This window comes from Numida meleagris, chromosome 1 (genome assembly GCF_002078875.1).
Source record: "Numida meleagris isolate 19003 breed g44 Domestic line chromosome 1, NumMel1.0, whole genome shotgun sequence".
NCBI lineage: Eukaryota > Metazoa > Chordata > Aves > Galliformes > Numididae > Numida > Numida meleagris.
Genome location: NC_034409.1, coordinates 116,121,660 through 116,134,850, shown reverse-complemented (window position 1 = coordinate 116,134,850; position 13,191 = coordinate 116,121,660). Strand labels below are relative to the sequence as shown.

General features: G+C 44.8%; 1 protein-coding gene across 2 annotated transcripts; it reads left to right on the top strand.

Annotated features, from left to right (window-relative positions):
* Window positions 248-9,523, top strand: PRDX4 (peroxiredoxin 4). Of its 2 annotated transcripts, XM_021408773.1 has the most exons (8): window positions 248-485; window positions 2,352-2,469; window positions 3,225-3,341; window positions 3,899-4,021; window positions 5,015-5,145; window positions 6,609-6,643; window positions 7,639-7,685; window positions 9,393-9,523. In XM_021408773.1, exons 1-8 carry the CDS (start codon window positions 263-265, stop codon window positions 9,394-9,396), a joined length of 798 nt encoding a protein of 265 aa, XP_021264448.1. In that variant the 5' UTR covers window positions 248-262; the 3' UTR covers window positions 9,397-9,523. The 2 variants fall into 2 exon arrangements, with proteins under 2 accessions (XP_021264448.1, XP_021264439.1); XM_021408764.1 differs by lacking the exon at window positions 7,639-7,685 and having other exon boundaries at window positions 9,393-9,518.

Genomic DNA, 13,191 nt, shown 5'->3' with positions numbered 1-13,191 from the left:
CTTTCTCTCTAGAGAAGTACAGAACGTACCACTCCCTCCGGGACTTAAGCAGCCGCCAGGCCGGAGCCGCCGACCTCGCGGTCCGAACCGGGGTTCAACCGCGAGGCGGCCGAGGGGCAGCGCCGGGCGGAGCCGCTCCCCCTGGCGGCGCAGCGCCTTGGGGCGACGCCGGGGCTCTGCCCGCGCGGGAGGGCGGCCAAGCTCCTCCCCGCAACCGCCCCTCCGCGCCGCGCGGCGGGGACGTGCAGTCGCTCGGCGGGCCATGGAGGCGGCGCGGCGGGGGCCGCGGGCGGGGGTCGGGAGCCTCGCGCTGCTGCTGGCCTTGCTGCTGCACGGGGCGGCGGGGGCGGAGGCGGAGGAGCCGCGGCCGCAGCGGCAACGCGGGGACGAGAAGTGCCACTACTACGCGGGGGGACAGGTCTACCCCGGGGAGGCGGCCCGCGTGCCCGTCACCGACCACTCGCTGCACCTCAGCCAGGCCAAGAGTAGGTGCGGGGCGGACGGGCGGGGAGGGGAGGGGGATGCTCCGGGGCGGGGTGCGGGCGGCCGCGGCATGGCGGCTGGGCGGCGCGGGGCAGGGGGCGGACGGGGCCCAGTGGGGCGGCGGGGCGGCCACGTCAGGGCGAGCGCTGGGCGCGGGGCGGGACGAGGGGCAGGAGCGTGCCGTGCTCGTGTTGGGGTTGCAAGTACCGAAAGGCCGCCTCGCCTGCTCGCTGTGCCCGTGTCGCACCACGTCACCCCTGCGGCAGCGAAGCGGGCGGTGATTGGAGTGCCCGCGGTCGGTGCGGGGTCTGGTTGGCCGCCTGCTTCTGTGCCTCTGCTCGTGATTCCGTTGCCGCGCGTCAGCGGGGGCACCTCGGAGCGGCACGTGCTCTGGGTGAGCTTCCTTTGGTGGCACAGAGAGTGCGGAGACATCCAGTGGAAGTCATCTTTGCTGTGAGAGCTCACCAAGGCAGGACGCGGCTTCCATTTTAAACGTTCGCTAGCAGATGCGATGGGAAGAGTGGAAAACCAGTCAAGATGTGTGAGAAGGATCGTTCGTGTTTTTCTCCCTTTGTAATGCAACTTACTGCAGCGTCTCAGACAGTTATTTCTAAAGGAAAAACAAAAACACAGGTCAAAATACAGCGTATTTCATTTTTATCCCTTAATCTGAAGGGCTGTTTGGAGGCAATGCTTTCTTACAAAGAGGGGTGATCAGGATTGCTGGTTTTGTAAAGAGCAGCATTTGAAAGGCTTTGGGGCAGCTCTGTGTAACTCGGGCATTAATCTCGGCTTTCACCTGAGAACAGTCCCTTACCTACAGTGACTCAGTAAAAAAGCGTTAGAAGTTCTGAGCTCGAAATCTGGTCAGACATAATTGTACAGAAGATGTAAGAGGAAGAGCATTTCTTAAAAGTTAACTGAAATCGTCGGTCATGGCTACTGATTCTCTCTGCTTGCGTTGCTGCATCCCCTGTGGGTTACCCAAGGTGAAACTGACACAGGCCGTCCCCACTTACAGGCACTGTGTCTGTTGCATCTCCTTACCAGCTGCATTCTGTAGCCGTGGGTTGTTCTAAGAAAACAAGATTAACAGTGCAGTCATCATCTAGATAATAAAGATTCTATATATTTTTCTCAACGGCACAATAATTTCTGGGGCGGTGTGTCAACATCCTGGACATCACTGGTGTGTTCAGATCAGCTGGGTTCTACCTTTTATATCCGGCATACTCTACCCTTTGTCTCAGAATTCCCGTTGCTGTAAAAATTGTATCTGCCCAAATCATTTTTAATATTTTTAAGTTCAAGGCTCATCCTTTTCAGTAGGAAGTGCAAATAAGTTTCACGTGTTTTAAAAAAAACAACTGTCTTCAAGTTACAGTTTGCTTAGGAGCTGTAATTTGGCTAATTTATACCCCATTTTTAGGCATTTGCTTCTAAACATGTTGTAGCATGTATTTTCATGTGAACTTGAATTGCAAATAGTTTTTCATGCCTGAAGAGTAACAGGATGAACTTGAACCATCTTACACTTCTTTTTCACAACAGTTATTTTAAACATAATGGTGTGATTTCCTGAAATCTGAAACAGTTTCTCCTTCAGTCTAACAGATATTCTGTCATGAGCTGATAGTAGACATGGGGTTTGTTTAAAAATATATGTATATACATATATAATATAATATAATGCTTGTGCGGCCTTGATTACCAGGGATTTGAGAGGCTCATGTATAAGCACAAGTCAGCTGCATTAGGGGGTTGTTTTCCAAGCTAAAGGAGAACAGTTGTCCTTGTACATGAGTTAATGAGCAGCTTGCTTTGAACACGTGCTTCATACTCAAATTTGAATGTCCTTCATATTTCAGTCTCGAAACCGGCACCTTACTGGGAGGGGACAGCGGTCATTAATGGAGAGTTTAAAGAGCTGAAATTAACAGATTATGAAGGAAAATATCTTGTCTTCTTCTTCTATCCTCTTGACTTGTAAGTATGATGTGGGTAGACAAACCAACCCTGAGTTCACCTACACAAAACACCTGATTGATTCATTTTTCTCCTTTAGTTTTGTTTTGTTTTGTTTGGGAAGGGTTTGAGGTAGAAAAAGAGAGCAATAGGAGAAAATACTTTCTTTGCCTTTGTGTTACCGTTGTGCACTGGTAAAATTAAAACACAATACTTGTTGTACTAGGTGTGTCTGCCGATTTGTGTTTCAATTTAAAAGAATAATCTTCAGTTTCTTGTACCCAGTAGGGCGACCTCAGGATTCCATATTATGCTGTACATGACTGCTGCAAACAGAGGGCAGCATCCCATCTGTGTTTTCCAGAGTATATGCAGGACACTGAGAGATGGTGTTTTCCACTTAACAAGAAATTAACAGCATGATCTTATGGAAAAACTTGGCATATTCTGCTTAAATGCAACCACTTAATATTCAGAAAGTCTGCAAAAACATTTATATCCAGATTGCAAACTTAACTGTAGGTTTATAACCTTCAGTAATAAAGCATTTGGAACCAAGCTTGGATCAGACTGGAAAACTTGTCAGGCAGCATTTTGGTAGAAGAAGCAGGAAAAAATACGTCAAAGCTGAAATAATTTGTGATAAATTCTCTACTTTTCCGTTATTTTACATAAAAATATAAGTGCTTTGACGAGGCTGCTTATTGGTGTGTTAAACAGAGAACTTACTTAACATGTCATGAAAATATGACTTTATTTTGTTTAAAATTATCTAGTACATTTGTATGTCCAACCGAGATAATCGCCTTCAGTGACAGAATTGAGGAATTCAGAGCAATAAATACCGAAGTAGTAGCGTGTTCCGTGGACTCCAAGTTCACCCACTTAGCATGGTACGTATCTTATCCTTGTCTTTTGCTAAAAGTTATTCATGGGTCCATCTGGGCTGGGGAACTGTATCCCCAGATTTATAGTGTGTGTAGGTATATCATCATGTGTAACAGCATGACGCTGTTGATACAGATGTTAAAATTATTTCTCAGTGATAGAACATGTTCTCTCTCTTGTGTGAAAAGTATCTTTATCTGTGAAGCTTGTTTAATGTGCGCTGCTTGTCCCAGTCCAAAATACTTCAAATACTAAAAATTAGATACAGATGCCAAAATCTATAAAAACAAGGTACGCTCTCCCAGTTGGGTATATTAGTATAAAGCAAAGATGACTGACAAGAAGGAGGCCACTGGTAATCAACATGGACAAACACTGCAGAAGAGCTACTGTACGTGTTGCTGAAACCAGAGATAGCATTCACTTTCCTGGTGTGCAGAACAAAAAAATGTCACGTGTACTAAATTCTTCTGTCTGTACTGTTCTGGTTTTTGGCTTCTAATTTTGTGTGGAGAATATAAATCATTATGAATAATACCCTTGTATCTCTTTTCTTTCAAAGGATTAATACTCCTCGAAAACAAGGAGGACTTGGACCAATGAAGATTCCACTTCTTTCAGATTTAACGCACCAGATTTCCAAGGACTATGGTGTGTATCTGGAAGATCAAGGGCATGCGCTCAGGTATTTCACTTGGTTACTGTTCATTTTGTCTTGCTGAACTAGTGCTTACTACTTCATATTTAAAGACACGTTGAAATGAATCTTTTATGCTTTTGAGCTATATGCATTAATATTGAAGTGGCTCGTATTTTTTGTGTGAAATGTGCATGTCTCATCTTACACTGCTAGCACTGTGAGCTCTTGTTTATGGCATGTTAGCAAGCCTGCAGCATGTACATACAAAAGATCTTACCTTCTCTTGTAAGTGGTTTAAATGTTCTAACAACACATCATGCCAATTATTTATCCTTAAAGAAAGTAATTTATGCTAAGGAACCTTTATATGAAGTCTTCCTTTACTGCTTGAAAACACATGAGTACTAAGCAGTCTGAGTGGGGTCATAGTAACCCCCCATAGATGTAGATGTACAAACTTTGACAAACTACACGGCACCAAAATGAGGTACTGTTGCAAAGCAAGAGCAGTTTTTGCTTGAGAATTCATACCCAGAGACAAAATAAGAATGCACCAAAACAAGAAGCCATAATGAGTCAGAACAGAGAGCATGGTTGATAACACTGTGTTACATCCGGCAGATGCAAGGGCAAGGCAAGCACATGGTGAGAATTCCTCCAAACTGCTGTTACTCGGGGACTTCCTGAGTTCAGCTGGAGTCAAGAGTATTGGTAACTTACAGACCAAAGAGATATGTCTTTTGTAAACCTCTGGGATCCGCCTAACACCATAGCATCTGCATCATCCCCTGGCTGGGCTTGCCAGCATTTACTTGTATCTACTACATAAAAGTGTATTTTTTTCGTTGTTTTTAACTTGACCTCATCTCAACCGATAGCCCAGGTAGCCAAGTGGGTTAGTAGTATCCTAAGGAGGTGGGTGTTGTGTAGTGCTTGCAGAGGTCAATTTCCTCCACATTCAGCAGACATAAAATAGTGTGTGAACGCAAGGCAATTAGTTTTGTTTCCTTAAAAAGAAAAAAACACTGTTTCTTACAGAGGCCTTTTCATAATTGACGATAAGAGAATCCTTCGACAGATCACCATGAACGACCTTCCCGTTGGGAGATCAGTGGATGAAACACTTCGTTTGGTACAAGCATTCCAGTACACAGACAAACATGGAGAAGGTGCTCTTTTAAATATTTTCATGTTGAAGATTGTTTTACTTAGACTGGAAGTCGTATTTATAGATTTTTTGGAAGAAAAGTACTCGGTAGCATCGGAGATTAGCCTTATGAACTGAATTAAGTGATTTGATGGTTCTGCTACAATAATCTGTGGCTGGACGGGGCTCTGAGCACCCTGATACAGCTGTAGCTGTCCCTGTTCACTGCAGTGGAGTTGGACTAGGTGAGCTTTAAAAGTCCCTTCCTACTCAAAACGGTTCTGATTCTGAAGCATTCTCTGGTCTGAATAGAGGCATTTTATACCTGTCAGTAGGATAAAGCAGTGTAAAATACAATGCCCTGAAGAATCAGGCCAAATATTTCAGTACATTTTGACGTCCTGAAAGAATCAAGGTGCAAGTAGTCCTTGTCCTGTGTCATTTGTGGATGATGCGTGACAAGTAACTGAGAGTGCTTCGTGTCAAGCAACACAGTGATGCTGTGAAGGTTATACTGCCATTGCGTTCTGTATAAGCACTATGTGGCAATTGTCCCCTGACAAAGAATACATTAACTTGATCGTTTACTTAACTATTAATATATGCGTTCAGCACTTTAACCTCCATTTCAGCTCAGGTGGGGTTTTTTAGTATTTAAAAGCACCTTTATCCAAAGTTGCAAATCATTATTACGTTTTGGTATACAGAATTCATAAAGCTAAATGCAGGTACTTAGGATATGCGTGTCTGAGTGAGGAAGGTGAGTCTCCCTTTCTTAGTTACAAAGACTCCCTAGTGGTTCTGCTAGATCCGTTGCACAGAGCAGGAGGAAAAGTTCTTCACAGTTCCTGAATTGCATTTGTTGTATTTTATCTGACAGAGCACCTTAAAGCAGTGTAATAAAGCACAATGACAGTGGCTAAAGCATCACAACATATGGGAGTTTCAGTCTGGAATGTGCAACTGTTCAAATGGCCACAGAGCTTTAAGTCGCACGTTACCTATGTGCTGTCATCCCATTGCTCCTGAACAAGGCTTCAGATATCACTCATTCTCTTGTGGAAACTTTGAACTGGTGTCCTGGCTAAAAAAAATATATTTTAAAGAAAGGTAGATAGGTCTGTAGTTGCCTGAACTTTATCATGAACCTTCTGTGTTTAAACAGAATGGGCGTTCATTTTCAGGAGCCATGCTTTGCCTAAAACAGCATGAGAATTAAACCAAGCTACAGGCATCCACCCAGAGAGGGGCAATTTTCAGTTAACAGAAGTGCTACGTGGTACCAGTTATGAACTGTGTTACTGACACCATCCCATGTATAAGGAAGACTGCATATCTGTTTGTTCTGGATAACTTATTTCTGACACTTCAGTGGTGGTTTACTTCAAGTTCAGGAAGAGAACATTAAGGAAATTCAGAAAAGGAAGTGTGTGTAAAAATACTTTTACAAACTTTGTCTTTTTTTTTTTTTTCTTTTTCCTTCAGTTTGCCCTGCTGGTTGGAAACCTGGCAGTGAAACAGTAAGTCACCGTTTATACTTAAATGCATATCCTATTAGATAATTTCCTATAAAGTCAAATCCAAAATCTTTGCAGCTTTCAATAAGATGATAGGACTTAGTTCACATTATAGTTAAAGCTTGAGTGGAAGTTGGAACGTTGGGGTTAGGTTGATTCTGTCCTGTCTTCTCGGTTATGTGGCCATATAAATTCTTGGTTCTGTGGAATCTCACTGTGGATCCTGGGCACACCCACAAAGAAAGATGGGAGTTCACAAGCTGCTTTAGAATCTGGTAGAGACAGCGTGTCACTATCACGTCTCCAGCAGAGAGCACTGCTTTGCTGCACAGAAGCTCTTCTGCATTTGTTGATACTCACCCACATGTTAACACAAGCCAAAGAGCTGGTGTTCAGCTCAGCAGGATAATGAAGCTTTTACTGGAGGTCTGAGCTACTTAGGTCATATGAGATCACCGTCATTAATTTGAGAACGTGGCTTTCTTCTGAACCACTTGGGGATGACTGAGCATTGTTGTTTAAGAGCTGTCTCAACTAAAAGCAGGTCCCAGTAGCCTCTAAATAAGGAAAGCAGTGAACATTTTAACTGATAATAAAAACAGTGGAATGTTTCTTTACTGCGTGTGAAAATTTTCCACAATGACTGCAGGCTTGAGTCACCTCTTTGCAGCTAGCAGAAGAGTGTCTTAGTGTGCAAAGCTGGATTTTAAGATTGTAAGGTGAAAGAGGGCTGGCTGACCTAACGGAAAGACGCATTCTGGCACTACAGAGTTCTGCCCGCCCTAACTGTGGATTACCTAAATAGAAAATATGCTAATATTGTATTAAAAACCCATCAAAATGCTGAGAATAGGTCCAGTACTACTATTGTAAAACTATAACGTAAGCAGTTGTCTTTCTCCTCTCTGCAAAATAGGCAGATAATTTAAATAGCAGGGTAGTTCAGATACTTTCCTGAAGATGTAGCCATGCCTTGTAAATGTGTTTGATTTAATTAGATCAAACCAGAGGAAACCATGAGAGTGTGGTGGCCAAGGGAAGAACTGTAAGTAAATCCTAAGGCACTTGATCATAGAAACTAGTTTATTAAAATCTCTTGCTTATAGGGCAAGGAACATAAAGGTATTTGCTTTCAACTGCCAAAACTCTTCTGTTGGAAGGCTGCACTCTCTCTTCCCCAATTAATTAACTAGTTTTGTTACTCCCATTAAGTGCATTTAGAGATAAACAGTAATCTATAATCAGGTCAAATGATAAATTACTCTTCAGCAGTTGTTTGTAGGTTGGCTTTGCATCCTGATGAGATGCGTCTGCGGGTCCTCAAGGAACTGGCTGATGAAGTTTGTAAGCCACAATGTATCATATTTGAGAAGTTGTGGCAGTCCAGTGAAGTCCCCACTGTCTGAAAAGGAGGAAACATATCTCCCATCTTTAAGAAAGGAAAAGGAGGAGGACAGGGAAGTAGAGAGCAGTCAGTCTCACCTCTGTGGCCAGCAAGATCACGGAGCAGATCTTCCTGGAAGCTATGCTAAGACATATGGAAAACAAGGAGGTGATTAGTGACAATCAGCATGGCTTCACTAAGGGCAAATCATGCCTGAAAAAACTGGCTTTCTGTGGCGGGGTTACAGGAGTGGTCGACAAGGGAAGAGAAGCTGATGTCATCTGCCTGGGCTCTTGCAGACGGTTTGATACTGTCTCACACAACATCCTTGTCTCTGAATTTGAGATAAATGAATTTGATGGTTAAGGAATTGATACTGGATGGTCACACTCAAAGAGTTGCGGTCAGCAGCTCGATGTCCAAGTGCAAACCAGCGACAAGTGATGTACCTCAGGGGTCTGTATTTACATTCTTGTCAGCAACATGGACAGGGGGACTCAGTGCGCCCTCAGCAAGTTTGCTGACAGCACCAACCTGTGTGGTGTGGTCAGGGCATTGGAGGGAAGGGCTGCCATCCACAGGGACCTTGGTAGGTTTGAGAGGTGAGCCCATGCGAACCCCATGCAGTTCAGCAAGGCCAAGTGCAGGGTCCTGCACGTGGGCAATCCCAAGCACAAATACAGTCTGGGCAGAGAATGCATTAAGAGCAGCCCTAAGGAGAAGGATTTGGAGATTATTGGTTGATGAAAAACATGAACTGACATTGTGCGCTTGTAGCCCAGAAAGCCAGCGTATCCTGGGCTGCATCAAAACTGTAGCTAGCACACTTGCTGGAGCAAAGGCCAGAGGAGGCCAGAAGGATGATCAGAGGACTGGAGCATGACTCCTAGGAAGATGGGCTGAGAGCTGGGCTTGCTCATCCTGGACAAGAGAAGGTTCCAGGGAGACTGTATAGTGGCCTTTCAGTACAAAAGAAGGCTTACGGAAAAGCTGGAGAGAGACTTCTTACAACAGCATGTAATGACAGGACAAGGTGGAATGGTTTTAAACTGAAAGAGGGGAGATTCAGATTAGACATTAGGAACAAGTTCTTTACTTAGAGGGTGGTGAGGCACTGGAACAGGCTGCCCAGAGATGCCCCATCCCTACAACTGCTCATGGCCAGGCTGGATGGAGCTTTGGGCAACCTGATCTAGGGGAAAATGTCCTTGCCCAAGCCACAGATCTCTGAACTGAGCAGTCTTTAAGATCCCTTTCAATCAACCATTCTGTGATATTTTGAAGTATTGCACTGTTCTGGATTCTCAAGTTCTTGCATACGCATGGTTTTGTTTCTAGACTAACATTTTCATTTTCTTTCTTGCACAGATAATTCCAGATCCAGCTGGAAAACTGAAGTATTTTGATAAACTAAACTGAGGCTGACTTCCATTTAATTACTTAGGTCACATTCAACTTAATTTTTGCCAATAAAATTTCGTTAATTTTCTTAACTTTCATGAGTTCGACTAATGTATATGTTTGCAGTAGACAGCTAAAGCTCTGGTAGCTTAAGTACCTGTTAGAGGCATTGATACTTGATTATTAGAGCATTCGTGTGAAATACACGTTTTCCCTTTAAGTTTTGTTTAGGTGCTTGGTTTTCCCCAAACATATTATTCTTAGCAGCTCGGGCTTAGATTCACAACTTTTGCTATTGATAGATTGCTTAATTTCTGCAGATAACTTGTGTGCTTGGTTGCACTGTAGGAACTACAGCTAGAGAAGAGGGACTTGGTTATGGTATAACAATAGTGAGGTGGAAATGGCAGCTAACCCTGAAGCCAGAAATGGAGATGCTGAATTGAGTTTCCAGCTTGTCCAAAGCTACAAGACATTCTTCATTAAGCTCCTATGCACATAGCCTAGGCTGCATAACTCAGTACAACTGCACAAAATAAAATACTGCTATTCTAGTTCATCTGATTCAAGAGCTGGACCAGGATTTTTTCTTCCATGCTTGTATTTCTAGCAGATATGCTGATCAGTTCCATTGCAGATGGTCTGCATTTTCCCAGGTCTTACACCGGTACAGAGGTACATACCAGTTAGCATTCTGCTATAGCTCCTAGTTGTAAGGGAGCAACCCCAAGATGAGTGTTGATGTGGCCATTGGCCTTCAGAAACTCCTGTGGGTCACGTACGTAAATTTCAGGGCGGAAAAAAAACAGTGACCTTGTAAGACATACTTAATCCTTGTGTGCACTGGAGGTTGCTTTCATAAGAATGTCTTTTATTGCTTGTTCCTACCTCACCCTGGTTTTAACATAGCATTCTAGTGTTTGTGCAACTGGAGAAAGATCACCCGAGAGCAGAAGACCTTACCCAAGATCACCCTTGGAGAGAAGGCTTCCTCCCACCTTTAATCCTGCACCACTGTATTACTAGCTTTGGGCCCCACGCTCCTGAGACCTCAGTTCCTGTTCCCCCACCAGACCGTACAATACTTGTCCTGCACACACACATCAGTACAGTTCTGCAGAACTAGCCCAGCAGCTGCGTGTTCACCATGAAATTAACTCAGCTTTGTAAACTTTGGTGAGTACTGCCCAGCTGCGTCACTGCAGACAGCACAGGCAGCTGCTGGACCTTGGCTTCAGCTCTGCCGGAAGTAATACCTAAGTGTATGCCTCACTCAGGCAGAGGGGCACTGAGTGCCACTGCCCCATCCCCACGAGGCCTGGGGAAAGGAGCTTAGGTTCCAACCAGAGGGTGACAGAGGCACAGCTGTATGAAGAAGACAAGTGCCAAGGGCTGCTAATGTGCTGCTGCAGCTCCTGCCATCTCCAAGACTGGAGGGCAGCATGTAAAGAGCAGGTTTCTCATGTAACTGCATTGTTAGTCAGCCACTTGATTTTACTCAGAGTTTTGCCTAAAGCAAGCCTGAAGCACCTAAAATAATATCAGCACGTTCCAGGCCACTGCAGCATGACTAAAGCAGGTGCAGCTATTCATGGCTGGTCATAAGCAGCCCGAGGCATAAAAACAAGCCTCACGTACTGCTCATAGCAGCTGTGCCCTGCTCTCCAGCAACACCAGTACAACTGTGCCTGCCTCCAGCCAGGTCACTCACACCTAGTGCTAGCAGCAAGAGCCTTCGTTACACTAAGCCAGCTAATGAGATGTTACCAAACAGCAATAAGCTATCGCCCATGTTTTGAATGCATGCCCGCCTACAGCTCCTTGCTGAGCCAGGTAAGTAGCAAGTCAGAGAGCAAAACCACAGGCTCTGTCACTGTTTCAGATCACAGTGACAGCATCAGACAAAAAGCAGACATGGAAAAAAAAAACTAAACTGGCACAGGTTGCCCAGAGGGGTGGTGGGTGCCCCGTGCCTGGAGACACGCAAGGTCAGGCTGGACATGGCTCTGAGCACCCTTATCCTGCTGTAGGTGTCCCTGTTCATTGCAGGGGAGTTGGACTAGGTGGGCTTTAAGGGTCCCTTCCAACTCAAACGATTCTATGAAATAGTCCTTAAGCAAAGGCCTGACTCCCCACACTACATTACAGGCTTGAAATGTTACTTCCATGGAAAGAGAACGAGGTTCTACAGAGAGATCAGGGTATGCTGGTAGGGAAGCTGGGGAAAGACAAGCCTGAGTGAAAAATACAGATGTGCTGGTGTTTGAGGGGAGAGAGGCGAGAGCGGGCAGAAAGAATGGCAGAAGTTCCAGGAACAAGAGGGGCAACAAAAGAGGAAAGACAGATCCACCAATGAAAGAATATTGGAAACCTGAGGAGAAAAAAAAAACACTTCAGTCTGTCATTCTGGATTGTTAGTAGGATTTGCAGAGATTTAAAATGAAAGGTAAGCTGAGGGTCTTGCTTACTGCTGCCTACTAAAGCCACTGCCCCTCTACTGATCTGCTATTGAGAACTTGATTCCAGAGCACCCTGAGCCACCGTATGCCATTTAATGGCGTCAGCTGATTTCTTTATCACTTTCCATCATACAAGAGCATGATAAACAACTCAGAGCACTCCACGCAACGGTTTCCCCATCTCCAAGGAAACATCAAGGAAGCAGTGACGGAAAGTAGAGTATAAACTAACGGCACCTGAACAGTGCAGATAAAGCTCTTGAAAGTGTACAGCTGTACTCTGCACTGACATTTGCTGGAAGGATTATGTCCTTCGTGTTACATACACGCCTGATAAATGCGGTAACATAGCAATGAACCAATCATGTAACTAAGGATGATGCTGTGAGAGCTGCAACTTCAGAGTCGGGTGGCTGCTTAATGCTTTGCATGATGTAGCCAGCATGCAGAGGTTTGGAGATCTTCCAGCAAAACCACCAATAAAAAAAACCCACAACTCTGAAACTAGAGTTTGCATACATCAGTGTCAATGTGGTCTGCAGTTGGCAAAGGCAGAGCAGAGGCAGTTGCAGTTAAACATCTGTAGTTCACTCTGACTCATTCATGCTAATGAAGGAAACCCACTTGCCTCTTCTATATGCAAGACTGGTTCCTGCCCTTGGGTAGGGGTGTCCACGGTCCGTTAGTGTACCTGGAAATGTGTCATACCCAGATGTGGGACCAAGACCTCCAGCCTCTTTTTTTCCTGTTGGCTGGTGTCTGCTCCATGAAGCGGCAGTGACTCACACACCGACTTTAAATGCATTCAGAGGAAAACCAGCAAACAAGTCTGTCAGCAAAGGCTGAACATACAGCAAAAGCAACCAGCCGTGGTAATTTTAGAGGTAGCTTCTGAACTAAAGCCCTCACCAAAGGCCAACGTTTTATGAGCTGCAGCAAGTTTATGCTGTGACTTAGCTGCCAAACTATCACAAGTATTTGAAGAGGCGCTACCAGAAGCTGTTACAGGAAGAGGCGCTGAAAACAAAGTGCTTTTTGGGCACTCAGCTCAGCCAATCACACGGAGTTCTCCTTTTACAACAGCATTAACTGAGAAGGGCGGGGGAGGCCATCCAGCTCACACAGCCCTCCTCCATGACATGACATCACAGAAACACCTGCTTCCTGCTACAGAGCTCCAGACAGACACGTTCACTATCAATACAAAGATTTTCAATTAATAACTCCAGGCTTCACTTAACTCTAGAATACAAGGGGTTTAACTCTAGATAACAGCAAGGGGTTTCTCATTAAGCTCCAACACAAAC

Excerpts from the sequence above, each read along its gene's own strand:
- PRDX4 (XM_021408773.1), top strand. The coding sequence starts at position 263 with ATGGAGGCGGCGCGGCGGGGGCCGCGGGCGGGGGTCGGGAGCCTCGCG. Across the intron at positions 2,470-3,224 it reads TTCTTCTATCCTCTTGACTT|TACATTTGTATGTCCAACCG; the intron begins GTAAGTATGATG and ends AAAATTATCTAG. Across the intron at positions 5,146-6,608 it reads CACAGACAAACATGGAGAAG|TTTGCCCTGCTGGTTGGAAA; the intron begins GTGCTCTTTTAA and ends TTTTTCCTTCAG.